Genomic DNA, 16,943 nt, shown 5'->3' with positions numbered 1-16,943 from the left:
GAGTCAGGCTTGGTGCTCCCACCCCTCCTCCTCCACTCATTAGTGCCACCCCACCGCCCCATCTCGTATGCAAAACCGACTTTCAGAGAATTTTAGATTGCTGTTAAAACCATCAATTCATGGTGGATTGGTTTCTTTTCTGCCAGCCGTGACGTAGGCGACTCCCTGCTTCGGGCGCACGCGAAGGAAGGAAATGGCATCCACTGCAACTCGTAAAAAGCAAAGGCCGTCGGCCGTCGGCCGGTATTGCCGAGACTATGGCCCATTGCCACCAATAGAGTTCCGGGCTTTTGTTGTGATAGCCAGAGACAGATTGTTTATGAAACTTTCAGCTCTTCAAAAAAATTAAAAAAAAAAAATTAAAAAAAAAATATATAAAAAAAAGCGAAAGACTCACCAGGAACGGTCAATGGCTTCAGGCTTTCAGCACGAATGCTTTCTTGTCCCCAGGTCCAATCAGGAAACCTCCATTTGTGTCCATCCCCATCACACAAACCCAGGCGAGATGAGGCACACCCATGGTCAACACTGTTGGGGTTGTGGCTGGCAGACTAAATTCAGTAACCCCCCTTTTAGCTCGGTTGCGCGGTACCTTGCATGGAAGAGCCGCCCCCGTGCAGCACTGATTTCCACCCTAAGGAATCTAGTATAGTAAACAAAACGGGCTGTTCTCTTCGGACTCTCCTCCTTCTGTGCCTCTTTTTCTCGTCTAGGTTACCAGATACGCACGCACGCAGCAGGCCGGGTTGGGCGTGGTTGTTAGATTTGTTGGCATCGGGCAGCCAAAAGCCATCGTTTTCCTCGTGTATGTACTTTTCCGAGGCGACGATCGGTGGCAACGGGCCCTGTCATCTCGGTGGGCAGACCTCGAGCCTGTCTGTCACTTGTCAATCCAAATTTGACACAACCCGACCACTTGGAGGCTCGTCCAGTCGTCTTTTCGGTGGGCACCGCCAAGCTGGTTCAAAAGTTCCGACGGCGGAGTTCCTGACAGCTGCAGCCTGCAGCGGGATCAGTAAGTGTGACTAGTAGCAAGGACTTGGCGTCATACCAGCCCACCTGCACTTGGGGCAGAACTATTGATAGAAGACTCTACCTTAGCCGCAAACGAGCCACAGTAGCTCTTCGCGGGAATTTCGGGCCATTGTCTCGTACTTGGAAACAACTCTTCGTATCTATCGTGTTGTCTTCGCAAAGTAGCTGCCATCTTCGCCATCGCACTTTCCAGGGTGCCAGAGAACAACCAAACACACTGCCGCCGCTACAGCCGCTGGTGGAGTGAATTGTCATGGTCAAGGCGTCCCCAGCGCGCACCGAATTCCCGGCACGGTGGTCTTCGGAAGTAGCCGAATGGGGTCTTGATGGAAGCACAATCTTAGCCGCGGCGCGAAATTGAGACTTGACAACCGCATGCTGCCCATGCAGAGTGCTCAATGAGATGACTCTTTTAATAGTTACCTGATGCTGCCTCGAAGTCTGTCACTTTGTTGTACTACGTAATAGCCAGCCTGGAAAGAGACTCAAGTGAATGATGTGCTCTCATTCCCGCTATCCGTTCTCAGGCAAGGGGACTACTTGAGAACAACAGAAAACATAGCGTACTTCTTGCAATTGTTAACCAGCGCTTAGTTGGGTTTGTTGGCACACCCAATGGTAGTTGGCCGGCAGCGTTGAGACATGAACACAGCAACATAGCCTTTTCTTCAAGGTCTACCAAATTGCCTCCCATGCTGTCTTTCAAAGAGAGAAATCAAGTGGCGCGGAAAGCCCTTACACCTTGCAGGACGGCTTGATCCCTTTGATGCAGGCTATGACTGGCGTCATGCTGCCAAGAACAAATACTTTCTCATGAAATAAGAGTTACGGATATCTCAACTAAATTAACGAAACTTTTGATCATTCATCTATTTGACCCAAATTCAGCTGGGTTTTACAAGCAACTCGATGATTGATTGAGGCTCGGGCTGGCAAAGGAAAGCCATCAGTTGACCTATATAGAACAGGTAGATGACGGAAGGTCTCACTATATTAAGGTATAGCTCAAACTCGTGGGAAAAGAGGCATCGCAGCCTTCCTAAAAGAACTCTAGAAATACCCAATCCTGAGCCCCCATTGGCTTTTAGCTAGAAATGAATCAAGATGTCGATTGGTGGTATCATGCACGTAAGACTTGCAATTTCACTAGCATCTATCCGAGTAAAAGTCAATAGTTTCAACACCGATGTAAGCCTAGGCATCAGTTCTTTAACACAGACACACAAGGAGCCTACCTCACATGCACGATAAAAAACTTTGACCTATGAATTTTCGAACTCCTGTGAAGCAGATGTCTCACATTCTCAACATTGGTTTTATGCTCGCGTGTATGATGATGCTCACTTTTCCAAGTACAGTGTGATTCGGTGGCTCCTGACTTGCGAATCTTTTCAGGTATCCATTGAGAGATTCGATTCAGTATGTGTTCACAATACCATAGGGTTTTATGATCCATAGCGTCCGTAACTTGCTCTTAAAGCCATGATGACTGGACCTGTTTGCGCATTCGAGAGGGGTCCGAAGTTTTGGACCGCGCAAATTTCGTGAGTTCTACAGCACCCACCCGGCTCTTCAGATCGTACTCCAAGCTATTTGACAACGTTTCGACCAAAATTGAAGCTTCAATGTCAGACATCTGTGGAAAGGTCTTCAGCATCTCATCACTATCGTCCCCGTAAGCCACAAAATAACTTCCGTTCATATACAGAGCTGTAAGTTTTAAAGCCTTGCCGAATATGCTTGTTGATAAGGTATTCCTGGAAGCCTGTCACTTTCAAACTGCGACAGCATGGGATCAACCTTGGCAGAGTATAGTGGCGCTCTGTTTAAATCTATGAACCAGCTCAGGGGCTCCTGAAGGATCTTGTCAAAACGTAGTTCTTTCCGCTTCTCGAGCAGATCGCCGATCGTCTGGGCGATCTGCCTGAGAACGTCTTGGGGGAGCGATTTGCGTCACAGCTAAAGAAGAGGTCGTCTTCAGATCTAACACGAAAGACCGCGCAGGTAAAAGCTCACACGCTCATAAATCGACAGCTACTCCAACCGGCCTGGCTTTAACTTCCTTGAAGCTTGTCTTAGCTTGTCCGTCAATGTCTCTAATTATCATTAGGTTCACAATTCATACAGTCACGCGTTTCTTCAGCTGATTGAATCAATCTCACGTGTATCGGCGTCCACTAGATGAGCGCGGATCGTGGGGACTAAACTGACCTGCACACACTTCATGTAACAGAGGCCAAGGGCAAAAGACAAAGCGTAATCTAGTAATAGGCAATTACTGTTGAGAAGACCAGGACTCAGTCATGCAGGTTGGTTTCAAGAAACATGATGACATTCATGAAACGCACTGTAGCAAAGCCAAAGACGAGAACACAAGATAGCCGCCAGAACGATAGAATATGATCGATACTTTAAATATAATGTAGCCCGAGAAACGCACGCTCATAATTACCAGGCAGTCACTGTCTGGACTTGCCTTTCTAACAGGAGACTGCAGACCTCCAAAATAGACTCTCCAATCTCAGTTCTGGGTAGCCTCTTCTTCCCCTTGCTTGGGGAACGGCTTTCGTCCGTAGATGGAGTATCCGTACCAGTACGCATGGATGCCCAAGTTCTTGGCATCATTTCTGACGCTTGTACAAAATGCAAGGACCTCGTTAGGGTCCCAGTCCAGCACGCGGGTAAAGAGGGCGAGGCACAGGCCCTCAATGCCGGGGAGGAGCGAAGCCGACGTCCACACACCCAGCGCTTTCAACTTTTCGTCCTTGGCCCAAGGCGACGCCGGCATGACCTGCTTCGTGACTACCACGTCCACGAAGCCGGCCTCCTCGAGCATCTTGTCAAGCTTGGAGGCAATGGTAATGGAACGGCCAATCTTGTCCGTGGCCTCGACAAGGTACTTTGACCACTGGAACAGCGCCGAATCCTCCTTGAGGGTGCCGTCATCGCACTCGAGGGGGTACAGGTTATCGTGGACCTCAAAGTAGCCGCCGGGTTCGAGGTTTTCAAACGCCTGTTTAATGACCTTTGCCCAATCCTGGAAGCTGCCAGCCATATTACGCGCAAAGATAAAGTCGAACGGGGTCGTCCACGTCCACTCTTTCTCGAGATCATCAACCTCAAAGTAGCAGTTCGGAGGCACGAACTCGGGTTGAATTGGACTCAGGTCTACGCCTAGAACTTCTGCACCTTGGAAGGCGTCGGCGTATAGGATGGACCACACGCCCGTGCCCGTGCCGAGGTCGAGAACCCTCTTAGCGCCCTGGTTCTTGGGGCACAGGCAAAACTTACCGTCCCAGGCGATGAGCCAGAGATGGTTCGCAATGTCGAGACGCTCTTGTTCAGTCTCATCGTTGGGAACGAGGTAGCTGCCATCGCTGAGGCGGTGGTAACTGCGGCCATTTTCGAGCCGATAGTCAAAGATGCTTGGGGCCACAGACGCCTGGGATTCGTTTGTTGTGGCAGTAAGTCCGCTCTGCAATGAGGATGCGTCGGTCTCATTCTCAGTATCGTCGCCAGCGACAGTCACTTGTGCAAGAGGATCTGTGCTTCCCCCCTCGACGTCGGGAGAGGTGGCTGCCGGTCTTGCCGGTTGAGCTGCCGGTTGATACACCGTTTCGGCAGCCGGCTCTGTAACGGGCCCCGATGATGGGTGTGGGGGAGGTGCCGGTGTGTCGGCCATTGCAAACGGGTTTCCTGCCGTGAGGTAGCTCGAGTCGTGGAAAGTTTATTTAGTCGTTGCGCTAAAAAGAGCCGTGACTCGTGAGAACAGAGTGGGAAGTTGATGTGGCCAGGCAAATTCCCCCTAGTTTCCCCTCTCTTTCTCTAACAAGACCGCCCCCGCTTCCCTCTCTTCCACTGCTTATTCGGTATCGTTTGTTGGTTTCTGCTCATATCACTAAGAACCCACCACACGAAAATCGGCAGGGGCCCGGGTCCCCGGTCCCCGTTCCAGTCATCTCCTCCGTTACCTTACCGTTCTCGTACTAGTGCCAAGCTTGCTTCGGAAGCGGAACAACATCACCACCGACCAAAAATTCCCCCGGACACGACCAAGGCCACCGAACGGCTCACATCACCTCACCTTGCTATACATCGTTGAAGCTGTGTAGCTCCGCGATCTCGACGCCCCGAACGCCCGACAACTCAATCGATTCCCACCCGAGCCTCCCGACGGAACCGTCCATTCCTCCCAACACCAGCACGAGCCTCAACCCTCCACACAACCTCCAACCATGGTCGTCCGCATACGCCTTGCCCGCTTCGGGCGCGTCAACCAGCCCTTCTACAACATCGTCGTCACACAAGCAAGGTACGCCTTCGACCACAAGTCACCATCCCCAGAAGATCACATCATCGCCGCCATGAGATGAGCACTATAAGCCCCCTCCCTCCATTGCCAAGAGGCAAAGCTCTCCGCATCGCAAGCTTCAACAGAGCACAAACCCAAACGAACCTCGAACACAAAAAGAGAAACCTTCCCCAAAAGCTAACCCTTGACTCTTCTTCACCAACAACAGAACAGCCCGTAACAGCAAACCAATCGAAGTAATCGGCACCTACGACCCCGTCCCCCGCCAAGACCCCTACGACGCGACCACCAAACCGCACAAGGACATCCGCCTCGACTCCCTCCGCGCCCGCTACTGGGTCGGCGTCGGCGCCCAGCCCACCGAGACCGTCTGGCGCTTACTCTCCATGGTCGGCATCCTCCAGCCCAAATTCAGACCAAACGGCACCGCCAACACGGCGACGGCGGCAAAGTCGCTGAGGACACCTACCTCTCCGGCCAAGGCGGCGGCACCGGCGGAATCATCATAGGCACCGGCAGCGACGATTTGTAGGAAAGTTTTGCTCAGATGGATGAGACAAGGATGGGGTAGCTAGCCCATATCGGCTGGGAATGTGTCGTGTATTCAAAGCATCAAAAAGCGTCGCGCGGATCCCAGGGGTCGCACTTGGCTCTTTCACGCATGGGATTCGTGATGGCGCAGAGCGGAAGAGGCAGATGGCGGGATTGTACTATTAAGGCGAAAAGAGACGGCAACGGGCAGGCCAGAAACGTGTCCAGGGTGCGGCTCGGCTCGCCCACGGGCATTGACGAGGGACCGTGAGGTGATGACGCCAGAGGCATCCGGCACCACGTCACATCACAAGAGTTGTACAATAAAACGACTGTAAAAAGACCACAAATGTCACTCCCGATTGAAGCTAAGTTTGAAGGTTATCAAAAGGCCGCTGTGACTATGAGCCGATGGGCCAAGTCTGTCCTAGAAACTGTTTCTAGACTAAACAATGAGAAAGAAGACCAATGCTGGACGTAATCAACGCCCTTGACATGCAGCCACCACGCTGGTAAGGGGTACACGAAGAAAACAAAAGAAGCCCCTTAAGAATCAGAAGAGAAGCAGACCATCCAACTCCAAAAAATGCGCGACGCTGCCCGTGGGACTTTTTATGACGTCGCCGTATGTCTATCCCGAGCGGCCGTATAGTAAATATATCTGCATCGTCGTCTCAATGAAACAATTCTTCCTCTAAGCCGCATCTTCATCAAAGATGAAGGTAGCCGCAATTAGTGAGATGCGTGGAACACAATGTTCATAAAGAGGCAGACCACCATGACACATACGCCGTAGATGGCGAGGGCGAGGGCCATCTTGCGGAGGGCGTCTTGCTCAATGTGCTCGAGGTCCCAACGCCACTTGCGCTTCCACTGGCGAGGATCCGTCACATGGCTGGCAATGCTCCCAAGACTGGCGATACTAGTTGTCATAGGATCGGCATCCTCTTCGTCATTGGGAGCATCGGCGTCATCGTCCTCCTTGTGAAGGCGTTGCTGATGGATGCTGTCGGGGTCGCTAATCTTGTAGTAAAACAGGCCTGGAAGGATGAAGCTGATGCTGGTTGAGCCGGTGCTTCCAACATAGGCCAAAACTCTCTCGAGACTGTGTACTGAGAGAGCGGTGACATAGGAAAGAATGAGAATGACTGAGGTCAAGATCGCAAATCGAGTCTCGCCCATGGACGAGCTGGATCCGTGGTCGGAGCGTACAGAAGCCGACGAGGGCAGCAGCGGGCGTCCGCCCGGAGAGGTAGACCGGCCGTTTGCGTTCGAAGCACGGTTAGGCCGCCACTTGAGGATAGCATCGACGGAGGCGCGGCAAGGGTGGACCTGAAGAGGAACCGAGAAGGTGACGAGCACTACTATGGCAAGCTGTCCGATATAGGAAGCGGCAGTTGCAGAATCTGAAAAAAGTCAGCAGGGTCTGAGGGTACCATCCTCCCAGGGTCACTTACACATCATGACAATATTGCCCTTGACAGCGTTACCAAACGTGAGGTAGCCAGTGATAGCTACGACAGTGTAAATCGAGGCGGCCGTGCCGATGCTAGTGCCAACAACCCCTATGACGCTGCCAGGAGAATTGTCCTTTATCTCATTCAAGATGGCAAACATCTGTCCACGGAATCAGCATAAAGCCCCGACGACCAACCAAGGTCAACTTACGTTCTGATGGCATGTGTAGGCAAAGACAACAACCGGCAATGTGCTGAGGAATGCGACAGCGCTTTCGGGCTCAACAACTCGAATTTCGCTCATGTCCTTGAGCCGGTCCGTTGAGAAGTGATAGATGACCAAAATGACGAGGTAGCCGATGGAGACCAGAGCAACAATACTGGTATACTTGAGCGAGTCGAGCTTCTTGAGGAAGCTGAGAGGAATAATGACCAGCATGAAAGCCGTAATCCAAAAGTTCCTCTCGCCGAGGTAAGGGTTCTCCGCCACGGCACTCGCGAACAAGCCGATGAAGACCTTTGGCATCAAGTCGCCAATGATGATCATGTAGGAGACACCCACCCCAAAGCATTTTATCGCAATGGCAGTGTCAAAGATGATGGCGGCGTTTGGGTACGTAATCTTGGAAATGGCGAAGAAGGACGATGTCCCTCGATCAAGGTAGCGGGCGCAACGAGACTGAAGATACAGGCCAAAGGCGGCCGTGAGTCCAGACCATACAATCATCAACACACCGAGCATACAGCCCATATGCGACACCACTGATGGCATTGCCAACGTTCCCGCGCCAACGACTGTAGTCACGATTCGTCAGCTCTTTTTCTTGCCCCGCACTCGTGTGCCATCTCGTGGAAATCCGCGACAGGACGTACTAGTATTGAGCAGATTGATCACACTGCTCAGCATCGAGGCCTGGCCTCCCCCCTCCTTAGTATTTCTTCGGCGTTGTCTGCAGATTTGTATCCCATGCGTCAGCAAAGCTCTCTTCCATCTGGGTGATCTAGCCTGTATGCGCCTTCTGCTTCTGCGGGGAGGATCGGGAATTCGGCATACCGTGACATTTCGCCGGAGCTTCCAGACGCAATTGAATTTGCGTTTCCATCAGTAATGCTAGAGTAATTCGTCATAGTATTGCTCGCCCGTTTCGTGATTATCGATCGCCGTCGGTGTCGTCGTCTTGATCAGTCGGTCGTCGGTCGTTGTTCGTTGTCCGCTGTCGTCGCCAGATTACGTCGCAAAGCTCTCTCTCTCGTTCGAGTGGTTGGTAATAGTAGTCGCAAGCGCAATCGAAAAAGCGGAGGTCAGATAAGAATAACCAAAAAATAAAAATAAAAAGAGTCCGTAAGAAGTTGCCGGATTGGGGAAGTAGAACGAAGTGTCCACAACTGCGACCCAAAGTCACAGAACACAGTCACAAGTCGTGAGTTATGATAGATATGGAGCTGGTTTGTGGATGGTTTGTCGAGCAAAAGCTGAAAGCGTACGAGTAACAAGAGAGGTCGAAAGAAAGCAGTTGCTCGTCGTTTATCGGAAGAGGAGAGAAGAAAAGAAAAGCAAGGCGGCGTTTCTCGGCTTCGCGGCGTTTGGAATGCGACTGCGGCTTGCGGTTATGGCTTTGCGGCTTGCGGCTGCAGGAGGTAGGTGGTCGGTCGTCACTCAGTGGTGTTCGAGTCGTCGCACCCACCCACACACTCTCTCAGTCAGTCAAGGCGGAGAAGGCGTAGAGAAGGCGTGACGTTGCGACGAATGGCCGGCGGAGAGTTTGCGCAGGGCAGCTGTGACGTGCTTTTGGAGGAATCTCTCGAAATCAATCGAGGAAAAGGTGGTTGCCCCTGCTGGGACAAACCTCGCAGGCTTCGGTTCGGGGTGTAGCGACCGAGTAATTCAAGGTTTCTGGTTCTGCGGCGGGCTGACGCTGGCTGAATGGGGCCGCCGGGCTGAGAAGGCAGCACTGGGACGGACGGTGGACGGGGTGGCCAATACCGGCCAGCAAGCACTTTTCGTCTGCCTGTCGATCTCTGGATGCCCTTCTTGGGGGGCGGCGACAAAACGAGTCACGACGGCACGTCCAAGGTGTCGAAGGTCGTCTCGGTCGCAAAGTCGCAGGACGGACGGATAGATCACACGACAATGTGCGATGCGATGCGATGGTCTTTTTGCTTCCCCCGGGACGTGGGTAAGGTGTATACGTGTACAAATGGGAAAAAGGACGTATGTATCCGTAGAACACTTCAGCCCCCCGCAGGTACAAAGTACACGCTGAACGGGAGAAAGACAGAAGGAGCAAGAGGAGGGACGAGGGTTCCCGCTCAATAACCGAGAAGTTTAAAGGTATTAATTATGGACAGGCGGCGGGCAGCTCCCAGAGTAAGGTGGTATTAGGATGACAGGACCTGGTCGGGGGACTCGGGGCGGGTAAAATGAGCAGGCACAGGGTGTCGTGAGGGTGGTGGTACCTTGCGTCTTGCGTGGTGGTGGACTGCCAGTCTTGGTGGTGGTAGTGGTGGGTATTGGAGCAAGTGGAAGTTGGTCAGGGAAGTAAATGATGAACTGACGAGAGCGTTTGCTACCGCCGAGCAGAAGCTGTCCAATGCCATTGATTCTTGTTACACAGCATTACCTCCGGGGAGCTCTTAGGCAAGAAAACCGGAGACCCGCGACTGGAACTTGACGGGGCAAGCATTTGGCAGTTTAGCAATTCTTACGTATTGCCCAGACCACAATGGACCTTCGGTATCCGTTCCGACCTATGTACGTGCCTCATACCTGCGGAGACTTCCATGACCACAGCCACGAGGCATTGGCACGTTCCCAAATGTCCGTCAGCGGCCAACACCGGCCCGCGCAGGACAAGGCAAGACAGCATGGCACCAAGCAACAGAATGCCAGCAGGTCCTTACCTTAGCGTTCACCCAGCCCGCTCATCCGCTCCATGACACTTGCCTCACCCTGTGCTTGGCGCAGGGGCCGGCATGGAGTTGCACTGGAGAGTTTGAGGGGGAGCACGAGACTCAGACGACCCTCACATGCCGTTTGATGTCGTTGGTTTTGATGTGCCTCAACTTACCTAATGCCTGCTAGAAAAGTTGCTTTTACTTCTCCCTTTCATCGTCTTCCCCGGAACCGCCCCGAATAGAGTTGGTTAGGATACCGAAGATATGTGAAGAATAATGACTTTGTAATTAGAGAGACATTGTGGGAAATGAGTCTCAATGCGCCCGAGACCAATTCATTCCATTGGCTGGTTCAGCCAGAGAGCCTCTTATCTAATCGTATGTCTTGGATCGGTGGTCCGGTGGGTCAGTCACAAGCCACACTTTCCTGGGGCAGCTGGCCACACGGATTCTCAACTTCGAGATCCCAAGAGGAGAGCTTCAGCCACTCAACCAACACCTTCCCTTGCTTCCTCACCTCCCAGCCTTACCACGCTAAATCGCAACCCGCGACGATCAACTCTCGGGGAATTGCTTGCTTGTTTCGACTTACCTCCCAATTAAGACATCTTCCTCACCGGCAATCACCAGCAACGGCTTACGCTAGACACCTCAAGCCTGAACCACGCGCGACGGCACACTAGCTGCGTAGTGGAATCCATTTCTTGCTCCAAACGACACATACTCAAACACGCGACGACGCAAGGCGCGATTTCCCCCATGACCATGGACACTTGCCTCGACAAGACGACGCTCTCAACAATATCCCTCCTCGAATCGCGTCTACTACGCATCGAGCACCTCCTATACGGCCCAACGGCACCCTCACACTCCTCCCAGACAGAATCAGCAGTCGATACCCTGGAAGATCTCGAGCGCCGCTTCAACCACCTCCTCTCCCGCATACGCGTATACGGTGAATTGATGAAGATCTGTACGTTCCTCCGCCAACTCTTATGCTCTGCCAAATCCCAAGCCTCATGAGCACAACTGACCCCAAAACCCCTTGCCAGACAACTCCCAACCAACCCTCTTCCAACCCCCGCCGCCCTCCGAGCCGCCAATCCACCTCGCCCCAGAAGCAATCCAAGCCACCGTCCTCGCCTCCGCTGCCGCCTTCCCGGCAACAGCCTCGTCCCTGACCTCCGTCAACGACTGCCCCATCCCCGAATCATCCCAGAGCGCGGCCCTCGCCTCCCTCATGCCCAGACTGCGCGGTATCGAAGCGACGCAGATTGCCCAGGAGGCCGAGATGGCCGAGCTGCGCGCCCGGAGTGAGGACGTCCTCCAGGCATGGTACCAGCAGGGCGTCTTGGGCGTCTCCGACTTCGTCGCCGATGTCGAAGGCCGAGTGGAGATGATTGAGCGCCGGGTGCGGAGAGCCGAACGAGAGAAGGAGGCCGCGGCAGCCCTTTGATATCTTCCGTCCGGGGATGTCACATCATGTTAACCTTTAACAATGGCTTAAAGACTACCAGCATACTGTGGTACACAGACGATTGCCGGTGGGCTTGCACCACAGGGCCCTGCATATACTTAGAACGCTGGTTATACCCCCAGGGCCGCTCAGTACGAACAGTCTACCTAGCCAGATCCGAGATCAGGCCATCTGCCGGTACGCATGAAACGGAATAGTCACCTCAGGTGGGAGCTTTCCCGACGGCCATGACAGCAGCCCCAGCCGGGTTAGCAATGGAAAGCTTCCCAGCAACCACCACCAATATCATCACATGAGAATCCGATAAGTCGGTTACAGCACTCTCTCGGCGGATAGATTTTCTTCATCCCAAAAATTCCGGGTCAAAGAGAGGAAGCTTTGTCCACAAAGGAGTTTCGCAACGGGATGCTCCTGGCCCGACCTGCAGAGGACGTCGCCTCAAGCCATGTGCTCGGATGACCCCGAAAAGCTTGGTCTCGGCCGCCCGAACCGCAACAGAGACACATAAAGCTGCTCTCAAGAATGCAACATGATTGGACCAAAGCCCCAATTGCATGGGTTCAATGGATGGGTCGGGTCAGGGGAGAGCAGTGTGCAGAATCACACACAAAGTGCTGGCCTCGCAGTGGCGGGATCTCCCTTCTCCGCGTTTCAGAAACAGGTTTATCGGACTTTGTCCCATGACTGATCAGTTGTGGCAAGACACACTGAACTCTGGCGAGTTGCTGGGAGGCTGAAAGAAACTCGGGAGTAACTTTAGCAAACGCTCGGGCGATGACTTGTCGGTTTGCTGGACCTGCTCTCTCCATAGTCGTGTAGACATGACCAGTGGCAAATTGGCGATAATACAAGAAGACTGAATGTAAAGTTTCCATAATCATGTCACGACATTGCTCTGCCCATATCCAACTGACCTAAGCATATCGGTGGAGGGGCCGCTCGAGCGCTGAGGTGACACTGGATGCTAGAATCGGGAGAAGCCTGATCTACCAGACCAGAAAAGCTTGGCTTTTCGGGTGCTGTCCAATGCAGCTCTCAGGGGGCCTCGTCCGTGAACACTGGGCACGGATGGCGAACTACAGGCGATGGCACCAAGCGGCTGACAACCCCTCACGATAGTGCCCAAGTAGCCAGCGTGTCAGCACAGCTTCTAGTCCGTCCGAGGTGGATCAGTGGCCATTTGAACTCGAAACCTTCTTCATGAGGACTCCTGGCTGATAGCAGGTCAAAAATCAGGACTCAGTAGATCGGGTTCCTATGAAAACGTCAGCAGTCTGTCGTTGAGAATTGACCAATAATGAAAATGGCAAGACTCGATACCCCGCGTCAGCCAAACTACCGGGTCACCAGATGCTCATTTCCCTGTTTTGCGACTGTTCAAGCTGACGTGTCAAGCCACACGCAGGAGGACGAAAGCCACTGAGGCGTCGACATATTCAAGGGAACACCCTTGGAACCAGTCTGGTTGAAAGCGGAGTAGCTCAATCGTGCCGCTGGCCGTATTGGCTGAATACTCGGACGTGGTTGTTCAAACTTCACGAGATGCCCAGGGGTTGTTCTCAGGGATGCTGGCTGGAGGAGGGGGCTGTGGTAGAAATTGTTAAGACGCACAGTGTGTGACAGGTGGTTTGGGAACCAGTGGGATTGCAATAGCTGATTTGCTGCCGCAAGCTCTGTCAATGATTAAAACGTTGCAAAGTTCGAAACCGTCGATCCCGTCTTTGGCACTCTATCAAGTAGAGGAGAGAATCATGCGTATCGTCTTAGTCTTTGATCGAACACTCTTCACGCCGCCCGCTCGCATGGTTGACGTCGAGATATTATTTCGTTCCAGACTTGGCGTAGTGCCAACACGGAAATGGGGGAAATGGCGAATCCCAGTTTGGAAATAGGGCGGATCCTAGGTGATTTGAATCAAGAACAGTCTCGGGATCTTCGGGTGCATGAACACCAGCAAAGCTCGAACGGTGCCCACCATGGGCCCGCGTCAATGAACGACTGGTGATCAGAGATGGAGGAAAAGAGATTTTCTGCACGTACCACATCTTGCCGGTTCAACAAGAGGTCCGCCGACTCATCTAAAGTCTCTCCGGCCTTGAGAGCAAGCCCGTCCGTTTCCCTCCGCTTCTGATATTTCGCATATTGGACAGACGCAGAAGGCTAGGCCTCTCGCAGACGATGGCATGTACAGATCGTGTATGAACCGTTTCGTGATACGAGCGAAGCATCGAATGCGCCCATGGCAGAAGATGGGTTGCGATGGGAACCAAGATAGTTGCTGTGCCTGAGTGAATAGTCACAAAAGGACCTGTCGACCACCCCAACGGTATGTGAATCGTTGGTAGGCGGTATTCCAAATTCGCAATCGTGAGCAATATCTACTCGACTCAAGGCCGATGCTAGGCCTCGTTATTTCTAGTTGGGCGGTTCTAAAGGTCAGGTGAAAGGTTGGATGTACATGAGCTCTGTTCGACAGGCTACTGTTGCTCAGCCAAAAATCGTTCCGGCCGTTTGAACGGTAGTTGATCATCAGGATCTTCGGAGTTCCCCCAGAAACGCAAACGCATTATGATAAAAGAGGGATGTTGGGACGAAAGGAGAGAGCGCGAGTCAAGAAGATGTCAGTGACGTTCGACAGGCTGAGCGATTTGCGTAGCAGCAACGGCTATCCTAGACCGAAAGCTTGCGCCTTTTCTCCATAGTGCCACAAGCCTGTGACCAGAAGCCAGATCGTGAGACTATCTCGAAAATTCTAATGCGTCTTCCGGGAGAGATCTGTCATAGTAGAGTCGGAGTGGAGAAGGCGTGCTCACGAGGCGACGAAGAAGACTGTTGTCACTAGACGAAGCCGCGTTCCGAGATCTAGACATATCGAGGTTCGGTCGCGGTGCTAGGCGTTTGTGAGACAGCTTTGTGGCGGTAGCTTCTGTTTGGTTTCTGTGGTTTCAGAACTTGAAAGACGCCAACGGATGTCTTTCGTACGAATGGTTCGCTGTCGAATAAGATTTGGACGACAGCTTAATTGGATAGGCGCCTTCTAGCGCTCTACAAACTCCATACAGAGATGCAGATGTTTGGCAGCTGTCGGGTTCAGAAATTCGAGAGTCAAGCGCGGGCGAGTACGAGGTGACAGGCACCCGTGTTCCTGCATGTCAAACGGGTCAAAGGCATACATACAGTCTAGTCTGACCCAGTCGATCACGGCGGCTCTGACCGCGGCACGGTATCATCAGGTTCCATCCGGACAGCTGTCAGGAGCCGTGCTGTGAAGTTTGTTGCCGTAGCGCGCTGCTGTGCGTGTGCCTCGGAGGAGAGCCGGACCATCGGTCGGTGGCATGATAGCATCTATCCCGGAGAAGACAAGCGAAAGACATGTGAGGGTCCAAGAGCTGGGTATCGAAGTGTCTGAGATCGGGAGACTCGGCTCTCTAGTATTGGCCATCGGTGGCATTACTCCGTACTCAAGTAACTCATCCTACCTACCATGTCGAGTGAGCGCATGCTGATCTCTGTCCGCGCTTGCGATATGGATACACCACCACACTGGGTCAGTGGTCGTAATGAAACGGCGAAAAACTGGCGGGTAGTGATGCCATGGTGCGGTGCCCCTGCGTCAGAGACGACAGACGATTGACACCGTCGTGGCGATGGAAGATGTCGAGACAACAGTGGCATTATCCACGATCGATAGGCATCACCACCAAAAGTGATTTTTTGGTTGATATATCCGGAGCAAGTGCGCAAGACTTGGCGAGATCTTCGCTCCTCTTGTCTGCGAATAGATAGGCTCAGGTAAGGCAAGCAGTGTCAGGGCTGAGCTGGACCAAATTGGAGGGAACCGCTGACTTGAGGTACGTAACTCGCACCCGGATAGAGTGGGGCATTCGTCAGGGGTAAGCAGTGTTCATGGCCAATGCTGTTCCGTAATCCACTAGCTCGTCCAATGCTGTTGGTGGGATGGCTTGCAGGAACCCCGAAAGGCCACTTGGAAAGTCAAAAAAATCTCAAACCCGCTAGCCACGACTTTCAGACAAGGGGGGGCGAGGCAGAGACAGACACGGACGACAGACAACAGAGCAGACCTAATGATGGACAAGCAGGGGCCAACGGTTTCTGGGGATTTGATAGAGGAAACCGGGGAGTTGGCGGGAGATCCCCCCAAGATGAGCACGGTGGGCAGGTACCAGTCTATCAGACGGCTCTTTTGGGATATGTACTCTCCACGATGATCGAATGGGCCAGGCCGTCAAAAAGGGCTGGACTCGTTCCTTCTGTTGAACCTGGGAAAGCACAGGTAATGGACCTACCTTACCTAAGGTAGATAGGTGCGCGACTACGTACCTGCGCGCGTCCAGTCGTACGCACAGTTTCAATACAGAGCCTCGACACAGTGCGGTGCAACAGATAGCGGGAAGCAGTCATCCAGGACTGCCTTCCTTCCCGCCAGGTCTTCTCTTGGGATTAACATACGAATACTCCGCAGTACCATTTGTCCAGTTCGGTTGGCGCAGATTCCCCTTCCAGGATGTACCTAACACCTGACTTTTGTGTGCGAATCTGTCTGCGCCTACATCATGTCGCCTGCAATACAGCGCTGCCCGGTTGATTTCATTGGCAACGGGCAGTTCTCGAGCAGGTGCATATTGGCTGCACTGGCCATCAATTACTTGATGAGGGCCTATAATCTACTTCCATTGCCCCCCGCATGCCCCCTTTGCATTGGATCTCAGCAGTGCAGCGACGAATCGCTTAGTAGTAGACCTGCATGCCGTGACTTCCTGTTCTTGACTCCTTCCACGTCTCCTCTCTCCTTCCCTCTCGCAGCAAGAAGTATCCGTAGGTACATGGGTACGTCCCCCTCGTCTCGCTTACTGTCCACCCTCACCTACCGCCTGCCCGCGCAGTGTGCCTAAGTTCCGGGTCTGGGTCCTCCTCCTTCCTCTCCACCTGCCACTGGGTCCCTGAGGCTGGTCCACGACCACGTTTTGCGTATCATTGACTCTACCACGTAGGCCCACCGTCCAGTACCCTCCCTCCTCCCTCGTCGAGTCCTCCTGCCTGTTGCCCTCTTTGCGGATACGGATACTTCCACTCAAAGGTGGTAGGTAGACCAGGAAGTCGCAGGCACAGCCAGCACAGCCTGAGAACCTGCAGCTACAACCCTTGCATCTTATCTGCGCTTGCTTCAGTCAGGTTCCTGGTTGTCTGTCAGAGTGCCCAGTCTTCCACTCTTACG

The 16,943-nt window shown here is 53.0% G+C and overlaps 4 protein-coding genes across 4 annotated transcripts; 2 read left to right on the top strand and 2 right to left on the bottom strand.

Annotated features, from left to right (window-relative positions):
• Positions 1–3,556: 3,556 nt before the first annotated feature.
• CTAM01_08895 (methyltransferase domain-containing protein) lies at positions 3,557–4,717 on the bottom strand (the record flags this gene model as incomplete). Its single annotated transcript, XM_060524915.1, has 1 exon — positions 3,557–4,717. The coding sequence occupies one exon, from the start codon at positions 4,715–4,717 to the stop codon at positions 3,557–3,559; it is 1,161 nt and encodes a 386-aa protein (XP_060380355.1).
• A 553-nt stretch (positions 4,718–5,270) lies between these two features.
• CTAM01_08894 (ribosomal protein S16) lies at positions 5,271–5,856 on the top strand (the record flags this gene model as incomplete). Its single annotated transcript, XM_060524914.1, has 2 exons — positions 5,271–5,347; positions 5,556–5,856. The coding sequence occupies 2 exons, from the start codon at positions 5,271–5,273 to the stop codon at positions 5,854–5,856; spliced, it is 378 nt and encodes a 125-aa protein (XP_060380354.1).
• A 754-nt stretch (positions 5,857–6,610) lies between these two features.
• Positions 6,611–8,463, bottom strand: CTAM01_08893 (transmembrane amino acid transporter; the record flags this gene model as incomplete). Its single annotated transcript, XM_060524913.1, has 5 exons — positions 6,611–7,284; positions 7,336–7,495; positions 7,547–8,130; positions 8,209–8,285; positions 8,390–8,463. The coding sequence occupies 5 exons, from the start codon at positions 8,461–8,463 to the stop codon at positions 6,611–6,613; spliced, it is 1,569 nt and encodes a 522-aa protein (XP_060380353.1).
• Positions 8,464–10,989: 2,526 nt separating this feature from the next.
• CTAM01_08892 (nuclear distribution protein) lies at positions 10,990–11,686 on the top strand (the record flags this gene model as incomplete). The annotated part of the gene is made up of 2 exons (XM_060524912.1): positions 10,990–11,203; positions 11,283–11,686. 2 exons carry the CDS (start codon positions 10,990–10,992, stop codon positions 11,684–11,686), a joined length of 618 nt encoding a protein of 205 aa, XP_060380352.1.
• Between the last annotated feature and the right edge of the window lie 5,257 nt (positions 11,687–16,943).

Source organism: Colletotrichum tamarilloi, assembly GCF_030869305.1.
Source record: "Colletotrichum tamarilloi strain Tom-12 chromosome Unknown Scaffold_33.1, whole genome shotgun sequence".
NCBI classification, from domain to species: Eukaryota; Fungi; Ascomycota; class Sordariomycetes; order Glomerellales; family Glomerellaceae; genus Colletotrichum; species Colletotrichum tamarilloi.
Note: the sequence above shows the minus strand (reverse complement) of the source record. Positions and strands in the feature narration are given on the sequence as shown.